Source organism: Cucurbita moschata, unplaced genomic scaffold (genome assembly GCF_002738365.1).
Source record: "Cucurbita moschata cultivar Rifu unplaced genomic scaffold, Cmos_1.0 Cmo_Scf00041, whole genome shotgun sequence".
In the NCBI taxonomy this organism is placed as follows: domain Eukaryota; kingdom Viridiplantae; phylum Streptophyta; class Magnoliopsida; order Cucurbitales; family Cucurbitaceae; genus Cucurbita; species Cucurbita moschata.
Genome location: NW_019268557.1, coordinates 206,953 through 223,698, shown reverse-complemented (window position 1 = coordinate 223,698; position 16,746 = coordinate 206,953). Strand labels below are relative to the sequence as shown.

The 16,746-nt window shown below is 34.2% G+C and overlaps 2 protein-coding genes across 4 annotated transcripts in view; one reads left to right on the top strand and one right to left on the bottom strand.

Moving 5' to 3' along the window:
- The window catches only part of LOC111433042 (protein MOR1-like), a 22,201-nt gene extending 14,582 nt beyond the window's left edge, over nt 1-7,619 (bottom strand). The window contains exons 1-17 of the mRNA XM_023069936.1: nt 7,460-7,619; nt 7,227-7,332; nt 6,974-7,097; nt 5,951-6,030; nt 5,683-5,860; nt 5,541-5,605; nt 4,468-4,550; nt 4,240-4,325; nt 3,949-4,062; nt 3,381-3,500; nt 3,110-3,212; nt 2,587-2,723; nt 1,877-1,942; nt 1,661-1,775; nt 1,445-1,482; nt 509-580; nt 274-393 (exon numbers count right to left, since the gene is read on the bottom strand). Coding sequence (XP_022925704.1) covers nt 274-393; nt 509-580; nt 1,445-1,482; nt 1,661-1,775; nt 1,877-1,942; nt 2,587-2,723; nt 3,110-3,212; nt 3,381-3,500; nt 3,949-4,062; nt 4,240-4,325; nt 4,468-4,550; nt 5,541-5,605; nt 5,683-5,860; nt 5,951-6,030; nt 6,974-7,097; nt 7,227-7,332; nt 7,460-7,619 — 1,767 coding nt within the window. The remainder of the gene's footprint in view (nt 1-273; nt 394-508; nt 581-1,444; nt 1,483-1,660; nt 1,776-1,876; nt 1,943-2,586; nt 2,724-3,109; nt 3,213-3,380; nt 3,501-3,948; nt 4,063-4,239; nt 4,326-4,467; nt 4,551-5,540; nt 5,606-5,682; nt 5,861-5,950; nt 6,031-6,973; nt 7,098-7,226; nt 7,333-7,459) is intronic.
- Nucleotides 7,620-10,800: 3,181 nt separating this feature from the next.
- LOC111433112 overlaps nt 10,801-16,746 on the top strand; it is an 8,212-nt gene continuing 2,266 nt past the window's right edge. The window contains exons 1-9 of one of the 3 annotated variants that reach the window (XM_023070052.1): nt 10,801-11,200; nt 12,626-12,675; nt 12,776-12,839; nt 13,560-13,608; nt 13,721-13,789; nt 14,953-15,014; nt 15,873-15,953; nt 16,146-16,300; nt 16,401-16,485. In XM_023070052.1, coding sequence (XP_022925820.1) covers nt 10,941-11,200; nt 12,626-12,675; nt 12,776-12,839; nt 13,560-13,608; nt 13,721-13,789; nt 14,953-15,014; nt 15,873-15,953; nt 16,146-16,300; nt 16,401-16,485 — 875 coding nt within the window. In that variant the 5' untranslated portion in view covers nt 10,801-10,940. The remainder of the gene's footprint in view (nt 11,201-12,625; nt 12,676-12,775; nt 12,840-13,559; nt 13,609-13,720; nt 13,790-14,952; nt 15,015-15,872; nt 15,954-16,145; nt 16,301-16,400; nt 16,486-16,746) is intronic. The other 2 variants (XM_023070051.1, XM_023070050.1) reach the window with 2 other exon arrangements.

Genomic DNA, 16,746 nt, shown 5'->3' with positions numbered 1-16,746 from the left:
AAAAAAAAAAAAAAAAAAAAAAAAAAAAAAAAAAAAAAAAAAAAAAGAAGAAGGCTCTAGATCCTCTCCAACCAAAATCCAAAAGCCAGGAAATTGCAGCCAAGCATAAAATTGTTGTTGGTATAATGGAAACAACTACACTGATTGTGAGCCATGCCACTGCAAACAATCTCAAAGCAGTAGAAGAAACATCAAAAACCTTCAGAATGAACCCACCAACCAAATCCATGAACAAGATAGAACTAGCACATCCTAGACAAATTATTAGATTACCTCAACATCTTCTGGAACTTCAATGGGCTTGGAAGATTTTGGTGGAGCTCCACTAGGTACACTACCATCTGCTTTCTTATTGGTGCCTGATTTCGCCGAGTTTCCTTTTTTACTAGAAGGCTGGCAAATATAAATAGAACTATAAGAATATATTATAATGACAAGAACGTATTGCACAAGTAATGAATAAAATTTTTTTGCATTGGAAACCAGAACACTGGTAAAATTAACTCACAGCTGCCTGTGCAGGCCTCTTTCCACTAAGCATGCTTGCTGCAGATTTTTTGACAAATAAACCGCCTGAATCCTGCATAAATATTCAATCCATTATATCACCATAAAATAATAACTAAGAAAATAAAAAAATAATAATTAAAAAAAATGAAGATTTTTCTGTAAGAAACAGTTTAAATATTGATGAAGAGAAAGCAAATACTAAACGAATAGAAAATGAGAAACTAAGACCAAGACAGGACTGAGGTACCATGTGGAGACAAACCAATATAAGATCCAACTGATTGTTAATAATAACATCCACGACCGACCGATATATCAAAACAGGAAGAAGGAGAGGGATATTCAATCTGGAAAGTTCACCTCTTTGATAATATAACTCATCTTTTTACTCTTTATCATTATCTTATACAAGTAACCTTCGTTTTCTATCGAAAAAACTAACACATACAAATGTGTTCTTTTTCTAATCATGGATTTTCATACTATTACACACACGTTGAAAAATCCCACAAACCAGCCCAACTTTACAAGATTAAGTATCCAGAAATTCATAGAGAGGCATATGGGTTTACCAGATATGACCCTTAAAGGCAGATAACTTCCATGGTTTAAACCTATGACTAGTAACTGTAAGGTATATGAGCGCTTACAGCTTGCCCATTTAATCGTGGCACCAAGTCATGCAATGTGTATAGGATATACAAACACTGTTTCTTCTCATGTTTGTCGGAAAGCTTTGGTTCTCATAATAGGAAAATGACATAGAAATGCATCATTCATTTGGATTCATAAACAGTAAAAACTTGAATCATTTCAAGGTAGAATGCTCTTAGTAACATATTTTATATATTGTTTCAAGAAAAATTATATAAACTATATAGCATATACAAAGCTGGGAACATTGGTAGAAAACATCTTAATATCCATGACCTACCGAAACTGATGAAACACTTGCACCAGGAGCTTGGTTTGCTGCATTGCCATGATACATACTTCAGAAAGTTAACATAAATTATAGTAGTGTGAACTTTGCTAAAAGTTTAAACGGAAAAAACGAGAAATGCAAAGTTAGAAAATAAATGAAATAGAAAAATCAATTAGGTAATATTTAATCAAATTTCTGAGTTACTAGAAACTCAATGTCAATAACCTGAGCCATTAGAAGGTACACTGCTTTCAGAGCCCATAATCATCTCAGATAGTCTTTTCCTTCTCACATCATCCAGTTTCTCCACGGACCTCTCCAAAGGTCTCATGCCTACCGACTAGCATAGTCAAGCAGAAAGTTGTTACGGCAGCAGCAGCAGAATCAAAGTATTAATTTAAAAAAGTATGTAAAAATATGTAGTTGACTGAAATCACTTACCTTTGCTACTGCTGCCAATGCCAAAAAGGCCGTATCCCTCACATCAGGGGTCCCATCATTAAGGCTCTAAAATGGGGGAAAAAATTTATATTAAGATTCAGTAAGACAAACAAATGAATAGCATAAACAAATGGGTAAAGCCTAAAGAAAGAGAATAATAGGAGAAAGGGTTAATAATCCACATTTAGGGTTTAAAAAAATCCACATGTTGGCATACCCACATGTAAATATGATATAAGCATAAGAAACATAGTTTACCCACACTTACGCATATGTATAAGAAATGATACTTGTTCGAAACCATTTGAAAAGAGATACAACTTTATTTTCCAACAGGAAACTAATTTGTTAGAATAATATACATAAGTGGCAGGCAAAGCCTCAACAAAAAGAGGCTTTAACTGGCTCTCATCAAAGTAGAGAAATTCACGAAATAAGTTGACAAGGAAGCCACACAGAAAGCAAAAAGAAGAAAAGACAAAAATAGAAAACATCCCCTCCATATGTATCGATGCCTTGAAACAGTCTTGTTTCTCACAATCCAAACTTCCCATCCCACAGGCCACAACATGAAAGAAGAAGAATAAATTGAAAGAAACAAACATGGAGAATTCTGAAATAAAGAGTGCACAAGATGAAAATAAAACAATTCTGAAATAACACACTAAAAAACTAACCATAGAAAATCTTAAAGCATGGGATTCACTGACCTCCATAAATATAGGGACATATTCCTTATGCACCTTCAGGACAACAGCTTTGTTACTAGTTTCAAGACAGAAAGTAACCCAGCTTAAAGTCAATGAGCGGACAAGAGGAACTTTGTTTTTGCTTGCTGTCTTGACATCTGCCACAAAAGCAATGATTAAAATCATTCCCACCTTATTTTACTAAGGAAAGAACTCCATAGTCTAAAGAATGACAACAAAAAAAATGTCGCTCCAATTGGAAATGATAAAAAAATGTAAAAAAAAAATTAGGGATGAAAGAAGAAAGTTTGAACAGCTTAAACCATGCTCCTAATTCTCTATTTTTTTTCTTGTTTTTGGATAATCGTAAGCATTCTTTAGTAGTGCTCCCTTTTGTGGGCTTCATTTTTGAAGGTACCTACGTATTCTTTCAATTTTCTCAATGAAATGTTGTTTTTCTCATTAAAAAAATAATAATAAAAACACTATGACCCAAACATTACCTAAAAATTGCTAGGACAAATCTAGCAAATAGAACTCTCACCTTCAATGACGTCAGAAAGACTAAGGCATCCAGACTTATGCATCGCTTGGAGAGTTTGAGTTAATGACTCCGTCAGAGCAGGTTTTTTTTCTTTCAGTTTTTCCTATAAAAACAACGAAATCCAATTGTTAGCATGGTCTGAAGCGTGCCAAAAACAATTCATTAACAAGAAGATAAGAAAATATAACATCGTTGTGACATGGACGGCAAAAAATATCTTGATTGAGATATTTTAAACAATTTAGGGGAAAGTATGAGCTATTATACATACAAGTAAAACTGGCAATAGGAATCGTGAACTCCCAGAAAAGTTGGCTCTGAGACCCCTGCAAAGATTGCCAATAGCTTGAATGGATTCGACAGCAACAGCAATATTCACATCTGTAATCAGCTGTGATGATTGTTCAAAATTTTGTTGGTAAGTCAAATAATGGAACCTTTTTTCAAGCAAGTAATCTTTCTTCAATATGTGCAAGAAAATTCAGGTAACTATAATGGATTGCAAGAAAATTAAGGTTACTGATTAAACAGATCCAATTTTGTAAACGCTTTTCTTATAAACGACCCTGAAATGTAATATAAAAATGATATACATGATTGATACATATAAGAATGTTACACCATCACATATTTGCTACAGAATAGAGAATACTAGACTAGCACTGCAAAGCAGCAAAAGTGTCTTGTTCATTGGGTGGGCAGTTGCAGACTAGGGTATTGAAATCAGAGACCTATCATAATTATTTTTCAAATTGAAAGACCGACAGAAATATAATTGGCCAAAGAAATCCATTCAAGCCCCTGAGAGAGAAAAAAGGGTCACAGAGACGATATCTTACCTTCTTTAAAGTTCTACAAACTTCTGAAAAGTCACCAGGTGCTATCTTTTTCGTTGAAGCAAGTTTGGTTAGTTCAGCAACAGCCTCTTTTCTTTCTGACCATTTTGTAGCTTTCTAAAGAAAACAAGAATTAACAAATAAGTTTGTGGGGTAGCAAAACTAGTGAAGTTCAAGGCTATCAACATTAAGTTTAATCAGCTAGTAGGAACAAAAGTAGATATATATTACAATACATATTACAATTTATATTTTAATAGAAAACATATATTGAAAAAGGTCAAAATCACCAACCACTCCATCCCAAAATCCTGACTTTTCCAATGGAGTCAATATGTCTACTGGATCAACAAGATCATATTCATCCATTTCCTGAGGAACTGACAATTGAAGGGTATTAAATGTCAGAAGCTTTTAGTGATTAATAAATGCTTTGTTCATGTTGCTCAAAATACATAGCATTAGACAAACAAAAATTAATCACAATAAATGAAGAAAACTGATATGTAAACATCTACATACCATCAGCTACAGATTCTTCAGAAGGTCCTGTACCAACAGCCTCAGAAGCATCTTCCTTTTCTGGCTCTTTGTCTTGCTCGGACCTAACTAAGTAACATAATTAATCTCAACAGGAATACAATAAGGAAACCTTTAAATTGGCTGCTATGAAAAAGTTCGATGTAAAAATAGCTAATGTGGGATTTATATAAAAGCTGAAAAAACTTATAAAGTTATAATTTATAACATCATACAAACTTCAAAATTAACCACAAAACAGAGATCATCTTGTTAAACAACAAAGATACTATCGGTAAGCAATCAATAGAGAAAATATTAATATCGAAAAATAAGTTGAAGTTCCAAATTTATGAATATGAAGAATAAAAAAATCATTTGAACGGTTTAAAAAGTAGGGGAAGAAAAGAGGGAAAAACAATAGAGAAAGAGCTAGTTAATAATTAATGCGAGGAAAACCACTAATATTATGAAACTCTGTCCAGCATTAACATTAGACGCAGAATTTTTGTGGTCTTATGCTATGATATACCTTGGCGGCAACAAGCTACATACAAGATAAGTACCATAAGTTTAGTTGTCCACCCACCAATCATCCGTATAACACCCACAATACTCTACAGCTTGCTTATTCCCTCTCTCTACATTCTCTCTTCAATAATAGCAGCATTTTCAATTTATCCTCAAATTAAAAATGCTTGAAATTGTCAACACAGCAACAACATTCAACATGTCAGCATATTAAAATGTCGACATAATTTCACTAAAAAAAATTATACCTTTAAACTGATAAAACAAAATTTATCTCAAGTCTACCATTGGTGTTAGCAAACCCAAAAAGAAAAAAAAAACAATTGCCAATATCCCAGTAAAAATAAGATTTCGTTATCAAAATAAAACGACATGATAGCCATTCCAATGAAAGAAAATTGAAGTGAATACGGCAAGTAAGGCAGCTTAGAGGACATGATCTAATCACCATCAGGCCAATAGTAATAATATCTTTACAAAATAAATAAATAAATAAAAAATAAAGTTGCACTAGCAAGAATGTAAAGAGACAAGATGTTGTTAACCTTATTTTCCGAGAAGGCCTAACAGACCCCGTAACATTGACAAGCTCAGCCTCCAACTCTTTTTTCTGAAAATTCAAGATAAAAAAAATTACATTTAGGAACTGATAAAGGATGTTATATTAGCTATCAATATTCATCATACCATTGTATCCCTCATTTTTTCAAACAATATAGACTTTACTGGGTCTTTCCCAATCCAACGACAAAGCTCAAGTGTCAATCCCTTAGAAGATGCGCGAACATTCTGATCTTGATGGTCAAAGAGTTCTGGAAGCATCTTTAAAATTCGTTTTGGAGGAACTACTTTTGCTCCAAAGTCACTATTTTCATGAGGAAAATCATAAATGAATTACACAATAAAATAAAAATAAATGACAAAAAAATTACACCATCAATATCAAAATACAAACCTCAAAGCTTGAAACATGACATCAATTGCAGGGACAACTGCTTTTGCAACTTTATTCTTTATAGCTTTTTCCATTGCATCCTATAATAGCATAAACCTTCTGATGTGAGATGCAAGAATAGGCCTCAATACATGTATATAAATGTCAAATGAATTGAAATTGCAGTTTGCGTTAGTCTTTTATTCTAAACGATCTGAAATATATGTTACTGATGAAACGAAGGAAAAAAATGAAAATGCAGTTTGCAAAAAGAAAAAAGTATAGTTATGATCACATTCTGTGCCTGAAATAAGTATTCAGGCACAGAAATGCAGTATGCTTCTTCCTGTGCCTGAATATTCAAAAAAGCATATCTGTGAAATAAGTACAGAAATGCAGTATGCTTCTTCAAAATAGGAACAGATATGCAGTATGCTTTTCTGAATATTCAGGCACAGATATGCTTCTTCCTGTGCTTGGAGGAAATGCAGTATGATTCCAATAATAATAATATCAAATTCATGTGTTATTCACGACCAATGTGAAATAAGTATGCTTCTTCCTCCAAGCACAGATATGATCACATTCTCCCTATTTTGAATATTCAGGTGTAAGCAAGAAATTTAATGATGCGTCCAAGTATCTGTAAGTATAGTTATAACTGTGTCTTAAAATCTAGTCCTGGTCGTTAAAGTATAATTTGGTGGAATAACACATGAATTTGATATTATTATTATTGGAATCATATGAGTAGTTAGAAAATTAACTTCTAAGTTTTACCCATAAGAAATAAGAAGCAAAGCCTCCATACTTGAAAACTGCCAAAGCAAATAATAAGAAAATCTAGGAGGAAGCATGTACACCTCCAAAAGTGATATTCTCTTATGAATCTCATAAACCACTCTCAATCTTCAAAAACTGTATACAGTATGCTAGCACACTTCCTAATGATTGAAACGTGCACCATGGAATATAAACCGCTGGCATCAAAATGCAACATTCTAAAATCAATGCTTGAAACTATGGGATTAGGAAAAAAAATACCAGGAAAACATCCACGGCTTCTAGTTCTACCCAGAGCATAAACACTGCTTGGGCTTTCTCCACGGTCTTAGGTCTACCAGTTAAGCATTTTGCAACAATTGCGTCACAAGTTTCTTTGGCGAACCTATAAACGACAATTTCCAAAAGAAAATACAATCAGAACGTTAACCGGTAACTCTAAAGAACCAGAAACACAAATGTGGATGACTAAATAAAGTTACGGGTTCAGATAGAGCAACAAAAGAATTTCCACCTCCCCGCATCTGCGTCAGCAGCTCGTAAGTAAGCAATTAATGCATCCAGTGCCTTCTCTTGCACTGGTGCGTTAGAATCCGCGACGGTCTTCCTAAATAACGGACCTAAAGAAATCAGAAACGAAATGCATGAGCAAAGATCCATACCAATCAAAACACTCGATCGTCAATGGTGAGCTGCAGAGCCATTATAACAGATCTAATAAGTGGAAATGGACCTAAGTGGACTCACCAAATTCGCGGAGACGAGAATCCTTAGGATCCGTAATGGAGTCGCATACGGCTGCTAGATCAATGTTGGCCTCGCTCCTGACCTTCCAATTCTTGTGCGACAGCCGATCCTCCCACGGTAGTTTCTTCGCCTCCTTAAGCAGTTTCTCCTCCTCCGACATTTTTTACTAACTTTTGATCCTATCTACAACAAAAACAAATGCAGAATTGTCTCTATCTCTATATTCCTCAAAGGCAAGTACCTGCAACAGGCAGAACGCAAGTCTCGACGAAGAAATGCTACAAAGCGATGCCCTGAATCAGAGCGAACAGACAGAGAGAGGGGAGGGGAGGGAAAAGGGAAGCGCGAAAGAAGAAGCGATGGGGAGAGAGTGGAAGAAAGAGATTTCGCTCCTCCTCTTTTTTTTCTTTTTTTTTCGTTTCTCATTCTCTGTGAGACAGAAGGGTATTTTGGGGTGTACGCATTCGGGGAGAGCCATTCCCACTCGTCGGCCTGCACTCGTGTCAGTATGAACCAATAAAAAGCGACAACGTGGCAGAGGAAAGCGCGTGGTCTTACGAACATTCTTGACAGCGCGTGACGTAATATTAGATTAAATTTTACAATGGTTGAGCGGTTCAAATTGTAGGGTCCGCAGTGGGGTCCGAAACAAAGCTATAAACAAGACTATAGTGAGAGTAGCTGGGGAGCGGATAGTGATCCAATTGAACTGCCCGGTCGATTTTCTTTTTGCACTAATTCAGATTATTTAAATCCGTCCGCGGGCATTTTCAAAGCCTGGAAATGTTCCCAAATGCCCATTTTTCAAATAAACACACCTCAAATTTTAAAAATAAAATTTGTAATTACTGATTTAATCTCCCAACTTTTTTTTTTTTCTCTATTAAATACAATTTTAATATTTTATTTCACATAAAATTTAAATTTATATTTAATAGCTTAATTTTAAAAAAAAAAATTGAACTGACTTGAGTTGATATGGTAAGTTAGTAACCAATATTTAATTTTTTTTAAAAATCACATATCTGGTTTGCCTCCTTTGCTGCATGTGACGTGATTGACCGTTGTCTTATATTTATTATTTCCATTTTTTTCTTGACTATATTAAATATGCCCGAATTATGCGTACGTGTTGAGTTCTTTGTTTTAATTTAAAAACTTTTCCACTTTCCGTTCAAATAATAAAAATATTATTATGTTTGATCTTATCTAAAAGTTTTTCTTTTTTTTTTTCCTATGCAATAAACATAAAGTTAAAAGGACTTACCGTCTTAAACTAATGAATAAGTATCAATGATGTTGATATTCACGTTAATACTTAAAAGTCGGATTAAAGTAAAAAAACTATCATCAAATTATCTCTACTTTTTTATAATTATCAATTCTATAATCATTTTCAACTACACCTCTTGTAATAATTCTTAAATTTAGAAATTGCATAACAAAATTATTCCACAAACTCCTCCACCACAATAATGTATCACACGGTAACTTTAAATGATTAATAATAAATGCATGCGACTAAAATAAGTTGTAGGTCGATATCCATACTTTATAATATGATTTATTTTTGTATGTTTATAAAAATATTTGTATAAATTAATTGACATAATCACACTACCATACAAACGAGACATCGTTAGATCTTCTTATATTTCTGCATTTATTATAGATGTAATGTGGCCTTCACTTTGTTTGATTATTTTTATAATGTTGTTGTATTAATGTAATATAGTAAATTATTACCTATATGCCAAAGGTTTCACTTGTTTCTAACTTATACGAGATTATGGTTGCACGTCGATACGTGAGGGTAACTCTTGTTTTTTTATCCATAAACGTCTATGTAAATGAGCATCGTTTTGAAGCTACACATACGAGGTTAGGAGTGAGATTTTGAAATATATTTCGACAGTGTATTAAATATCAAAAGCTATCTTTCCCATTGTATCCCTCTAGAGGCTGGACGGCATTTCTGACCACTTCTAGTGCACATTTTTCTTGTCTTAAGTATATGGGGTCTCTATAACCGATCTTGGATGGAGAAGATTAATTCACCTCTTTTGGAAGATAACTCGTGTAACAAGCAAGCAAGAGAAGTCACCTCTCGAAAAACTCGCTGAACAATGCAAAATTAACATAATATATTATAACCTACCAACTTGATTATAAATTTGATCTGAGTGATTTAACATCGTAGAGAATGTAAAATTTTAGCCAAATATTCAGTTGATATACAGTTGCTACTTTCATCATTTACAAAATAGACTTCACACTTTATGTAAAAAAAATAACATTTGCTAGGTACGTCACCAAATACATGTTAAAAAAGTGTAATTATATTTTTTTCCGAGTGAATCATTCTTATGATCTGGACAATTAAACCATGTAAATATCTGTCTTATAAATAACAAATAACCAACTACCCACCACAACACACACAACACAACAACTTAGGTGTTAGACACTAAGATTGTATAAAAATAATAATTAGTTTATGTGACAATAACATAGTTCGACAGTAACTGACGTGTACTAGCTCTTTCAAGGACACGTGTCAAAATTTCTATGTGTTCATTTGCTGTATAAAAAAAATAAAAATTTAGTTTATAAAGGTTAGTTTGAAACAATTTAGTCCACGTACTTTAAAATGTATAGCGATTTAGTTCATATTATAAGATATATAATTAATATTTAAATAAAATAATTACATATGTAAATTGAAGAGTAAGTTGGGAGTAAATGCATCCGTCATATCTCGTCAATGCACGAGATGGATGACCTAAGGCGTAAAAGGTTACCTTCACTACTTCAAAATAAAGTAATTATATGAAGGATAGCCTAATGTATCTCATTTCTCTCGTATACAAGGTGGAAGGAGGTCGAATTGGATTAACTAAGAACTTCACTAGCTAAGGTCGCACGAGATTGAAAAATTAACATCGGCATCAACCCCACATAGGCAAAGGCAAACAATGGAGCCTTTGGGTAAATTTTCGTATGATTGGGTCATAAGTTACGTTTTTGGGCCGAGATTTCTATTGGGCTTTTTTATTTTCCTTTCTAGTATGTTCCTTAAATCCAAAATTACCCCAGACGTTACAAATATAAAAATCAATAATTAATTTAAATGCTATTTTTTTATTGTATATATTAATTAATTTAAATCCAAAATTACCACCTCAACCTTTACAAATTTATACAAATAGCGGTTAAACTTATTATAAGATGGAATACATTATAAGATCATTGTTTTAAAATAATTAATAGCGATAAAATAAGTACAATTTTTTAAACAATATATAGCCAAAATTGGTTCAAAGTAAACAACAGAGGTCAAAGATATTTTCAGCATATTTGTTTATTTCCGATAACTTCAGTTGCGGATGTGGACGGATCTTTTTAGCGAAGGGGGAAAACAGTGGTGAAATCAGCGGGAGGAGGTCATCGGAGCTGTGGTCTAAATCCTTCAACAACCGCCATGGAAATAACCTCCTGCTCCACGCTCTATACTCATCCTATCAAAAGAACCACATCTTGCAATTGCTTCTACTCCCATGCCGCACTTAATCTGCCAACAACCAGATTCCATCCGTCTTCTCCACATCTCTCTGTTTTCTCGAGAAGCGTTAGCTCCATTGGGAAGAGTTTACGAATCAGGACACCAGTTGCTCCCAGCACTACCAGCCGTTCTAACAACTACTCATCCCAAGAACTCGCGGTTCTTCTCGAAGTTGAAGGGTGATTTCCTACAATTGTTCTTTTAATTCCACGCATTCAATCTCTTTACTCATTATTGCTGGTTCGAATTGTTTTGCTTATCCGAATACGCTTCTTCTCTTTATGGACAAGTATTACACAAATACCTAGCTAGTGTTTAATTTTAAGAACGTATTGACGCCGTAACACTTGTCTTTCTCAGTTCGACTTCTGTTTTAAGTTCACGAAACTGCTTTGTTAGCTTTATGGTGTCATCTCTAATATTACCATTATTATTTTTTATCTGCCTGCACAAACGCTCTTCCGGTGGACGCCGTTTAGATCAAGTCTATCAGATGCTTGAATTACGACGATTTATTCCACCGTTTTTGCCCGACCAATGTGCCTTTAGATTTCTAAATCAATGTGTTTACTTTTTGCAGTTTAAATTCTTTACGTTCTTTAGTTTTATCACGTGCCTAACCAAGCTCATCTTTTATCTTGTTCGCATGTTGAATCAAGAAAATTTTAGGCCATTATAGGACACCGTCAGAAAATCGGTAGACAGTACTCTTAATTATTGGACCTACGATCTTTCGAACGGCCCAAGTATGGAAACTGGCAGTTTTGGTTGTCTTCCCTCATTTGTAGATCTAAACGAAAGAAAAGATGATAGAATTCATTTCCAGGCAAATACTTGCATCAATAGAGGCAACGTTAACCATCATAAACAGTACATAAATGTTAAAGAATCACAAAGTGGGAAATATCTCTGATTTATTTATTTATTTATAATAATAATTATTATTTTTAGGAAAGAGAAAGAATCTGATTCAGACCTGAAAAATGATTGGACTACGTTAGGATTAACTGGCAGCTTTAACTACCCCTCGCCCCTTCACGTCGGTGAAAATAACTAAATATGAAAGATGAACAACCAGATCTTATAAGCTTTCACCAAGAGGAACCAAGTACCGGATCACTCATCTTAGACTGTGGCCTTGTTCCCTTCAACCTACCAATCACTTCAAACGGGCCCTTGTCCATGTCCAGCTGTTAAAGTAGACCAAGAAGGTCTTTCCCTTTCAAACCATATCTCTGGATGACTAACTTTTTGTTTTACATCTTTGAATACGTACTAAGTTCCTTATGAGTTGTGATGATTGTGTTGCTCGTAAAAGCTTCTGCGGATATTTGATAAAACCAGAGAAAGAAAGACAAAATTTTGAGAAAAGAAGTTAAAAAAAAAGAAAAAAAAAAGAAAAGAAAAGAAGCATAGTGTGAACGCAATGTTGCCAGGGAGGCAATAGGCTGCATTGATTTGAGTTTGGGTCGTTGGACAATATTGTCTTGGTGATTTGACCTAATAAACAATCAATATTTTATGCTCTCCAATTTTGTAACGTTTCATGAGTCAGGCAGGTTTGGAGTTTCTTCCCTTTAACTCTTTTTTTCCCTTCCTTCCAGAGTCCTTGTGGATGCATATCGCTCAACTAATCGCCAAGCTTTCAATGAGGGTGCTAATCTTTTCATACTTCTTCATCAACAAATCTAAATTCTATAGTTAATTTTGATTTATGTGTTTTGGATGATCATTATCTAACTTTGTGCTGACAGCATTTCGGAAGCTTGGACTTGACTGTGCAAATTGGACTGATCCTGTATATTCAGACCTTGTCAGGTTTAGCTCTTGCTGATACGATCTAATCTACCTATATTTTGAACGAATGCCATTATGCTCATATTTGTTTTCAAAATGAATATATGATAAATTTAGCATCTTAAAAATTTATTCACTTTTTTTTGTACAGTTCCAGTCTGATTTATTCAATTTAACAAAATTTAGGCGTCTTTGCTTTTCTGACCATTCGATGTTGAAGTTGGTGGACTTTAAGCTTAGTTTAGTGGGAGAGATACAGACCTCTCGGATGTTTGTTAAATTAAGGAACAAGGTATTTGTAGATCAATGAAATATATAAGGGAGAAGGGAGGAAAGGTGACCCTTGAGCCACGGGAGGTTACATGAAAGCCCTCCAATTAGTCAAAATATCATTTAGAGGAGAATCGTTACAAAACTCTATAAAGCGTACACCAAGAAGCTGTAACAAAGAGGGTGTCCATAAAAGATTAAAAAATTCTACAAACAATTTGAGGTCTCTATCCAACCACCACAAAAACTTTTGATAAAGTTTGAGCCAAAGAAGTTTCTCCTCATCTTCAAATAGACGATTAAGGAAAATAGAGAAAAGGTTATCAGCCACTTTACAGTACGAAATAAAAGATCATTGAGAAGAAGAAATCAACATGTTCCAGAACCCTACTTGGCATAGTATAATCAAGCTAAGGCTCTATCACTATCGCGAGTCAAGATTATTGAAAATATTTTCAATTTCTTTCACAGGAAGAATGCTGCTAATGAGGAACGGATGCTAATTATGTATTTTAACCGTGTGAGTTTCTTTTCTTGTTTTGAGATTCTGACCTAGTATTTTTGGTCACTGCTTCTTTTTCCTTGGGTATGAAATACATTTTTCAGTCAGTCGAAGTGTTTCTTCATTACAGATTGGTTGGCCGACTTCACTACCAACAAATGAGAAGGAATCATTTATTAAAAGTGTTCTGCGAGAAAAGGTACTTCTGTTGACCATATATGCATGAGATATCTGGCAGTTATTGCTTAGGCGCTTGATTGTAGGTTCCCTCAGGCAGTTAATTCAAAGAGAAGTGCATAACCATTATTTTTCTTGCAGATATTTGCTTGTATTCAGAAGCTTCGAGTTCTGTAAAATTTACCTATATATCTTAAAGTTTTCTCTTCTCCTCACGAGAGAAGGGTTTAACCATTCGGTTAATCTTGTCTCCCTTCTTTGACATGTCTTTGGAAATAACTTAAATTGTATTGAAATGTTATTAGTAACAAAGCTTGCGATGAGGATTTTCCATCCTTTCAATTTCCGACATCCATGCATTTCTTGGCAAAAGCTTTTAATTCGATGAAATGATAAAGAAAAATTGGATAATTAAATAACTTCTTTGTAAAAAACAAACATCTAGCCTTGATAATCTTGACTCACTCCCAAATATACAGGTCCTCTCTATCCCTTTCCTAAAACTATCTTGTATTTATTCCTTTCTAAACTACTTCCTAAGATGACATCTTTCTGCCCCCAAATTCGAACCCTTGGATGAGCTTAATACCACAAACCCCTTATCCATGGATAATTTCATTCGAGATCGTGATGGAGGACATAGCTTACGATCATCGGCTTTTATCATGCCACTAGGCATTTGATTAAGTGTTTCCCAGGTTTGGACCTAGGGGTGGGTGCGGGTGGGGAGCAAAGCTCTGACTCCCATTTATCCACAAAAAAAAAAAAAGGCATCTTTCCTTATGAAGGGAGGACCTGAATTAGTGATCTCAAACACGAATCTAGGATCTTGTTGAGATTGGAGTTGAATACAAATGCTTACAATCTTACTATGTATTGAGTCTATTTACAATGAAGAACAAGTGATTGTCTGGATTAGCCAGTCACGTCTAGGTCTTATTCTTTGTTGATATCTTCTGGTGCTTAAGTTTGTATGCATGCCCCCACCCGCCCCTCTCCATCTCCAACTATTTTTTTGTAGAATATACTTCTTTTGTTATACGTTATATTCATTTGTTATGGCATTCCTCTTGTGAGTATTACAATTTAAACTGATGCTAAAACAATGTTTTTTTTTTTTTATCTCTCTCCTATAATTTTTAAAAAAAAATATGATGGAACATTTTTTTGATCCATTATTGGCAGAAAAATGCATCAGATGAATTGATGGTCTCACAAAGTTTACCTTTACGGCCTGGAGTTGAAGAGTGAGTGCTCCTAACTGAATCCTGGTTGAATGGTTCATGGGAATTCCTGTTACGTCATCTATATTGTTTAATTAGTCCATCTATTCTAATTTGGACGCCTCTTTCTTGTTAGAGTGGAAATAAATTGGTTTCCTATGATGTTTGGATGCCGTGTTGGGAAATTGACTTCTTTCTGTTATCATGTTATATTGTTTTGATTTTCTTGCTCATTTGGTTTTTATTTTATTTTTTTGAGGAAGAAAATACTGTTACGCCAGGCTATGTGATCCATGGTTCAGAAGCAATAATGCTCATTTAGTTACTGATTTGTCTAAATCTTTTTTATATGGGCTTCCCATTTTCAATATACTTCCAAATGGAAGAAGCCTGATTCTCTAATGCTCATTTTATTCAAATGACCACAACATGCAAGACTGGGATCTTTCTGAAGAAGTCCTAGTTAGCTCCTCAAACTTGTTGGCTGCAGCATCAGAAGATAGAAATAAAATAGGCAGGCATATTAGCAAGCATAGCTTAATCTGATCAAGATCATCATGAAATGAAATTGGTTTATGAAATTCTAGGAAATGTAAGGATTTTATCCTTGAAATGTTATGAAAAGTGGGAAAATTAACTCTCCTTAGAAACTCATCGGTCGTTTATCAATCTATAAATGTTAGGAGCTTTGTAAGGGAAGATACAATTTCAGATATTGCTTAATGTCATGCTATACACGTTAACCTGTTGCTTGCTGCTTTTCACTTCGAATGAGATAACACTTGCAATAATAGTTGATATCATGTCAATTGTCAAAGTGTATCTACAAATCAATCTCTTGATTGTTTCTTTATTAAATGGAGCTACATTTCATTTCTGCAGTTTCATTGACAATGCATATGACGAGGGAATACCTGTGATTATTCTCACAGCCTACAGCAAAAGTGGAGAAGAAATTGCTAGGTATATTCATGTTAATGTTAAAGATACCACAGTTAAAAACATTTTTTTTTAATGTTGGATTAAAAGTCATTTTCTCACAATTTATAGAATGTTTGTCACAGTGTTGTAATTTGTTTGTTTGTTTTTTTTTTCTTTTAATTTTACAATATGAATGTTAAAGCTAATATTTCCAATGTGTTTCTTAATTGTTAGATCTATCATTAATAAGCTTGGACCTGAGAGAATATCCAAAGTAAAGATAGTTGGGAATGAGGAGACAAGACAGAGTTTATACAGTGAAGTTGTGCGTGGTCAAGCAAAGCATTCAGGTTTGGACGAGCAACTAGCTAAGGAGGCAATGAAAGCAGGTAGTCCTTTTTCCATGTTGGTTGACATGCTTTCTGTCACTCCAAATTTAAATATTGAAGGTTGGATACTGAAGGGCTGTATTCTTGCTTGATGGGTTAGCTTCTGCGGAGAAACAAAGGATTGCCGAGAAAGTTGCATCTGCGCTGAAGTTGAGTGTCGAGATAAATACTACCTCATCTGAAAGGTCAGTCCGTTTTTAAAATTAAGTTGATGTGAATGTGTACTATGGTTTGCTTTTATTTTTGTATCGTTATCGTTATTGTTGTTAATTATTATAATTTTCATGTTAATGGCCAGCTGACCGCCATGAAATGTAGGGCCATCAATCATTTGATACTGTGTGTGTGTGTGTGTGTGTGTGTTGCGGTTCTTGCACAAATTGCTTTCCACAGACAAAAAAAAAAAAAAAAAAAAAAAAAAAAAAAAAAAAAAAAAAAAAAAAAAA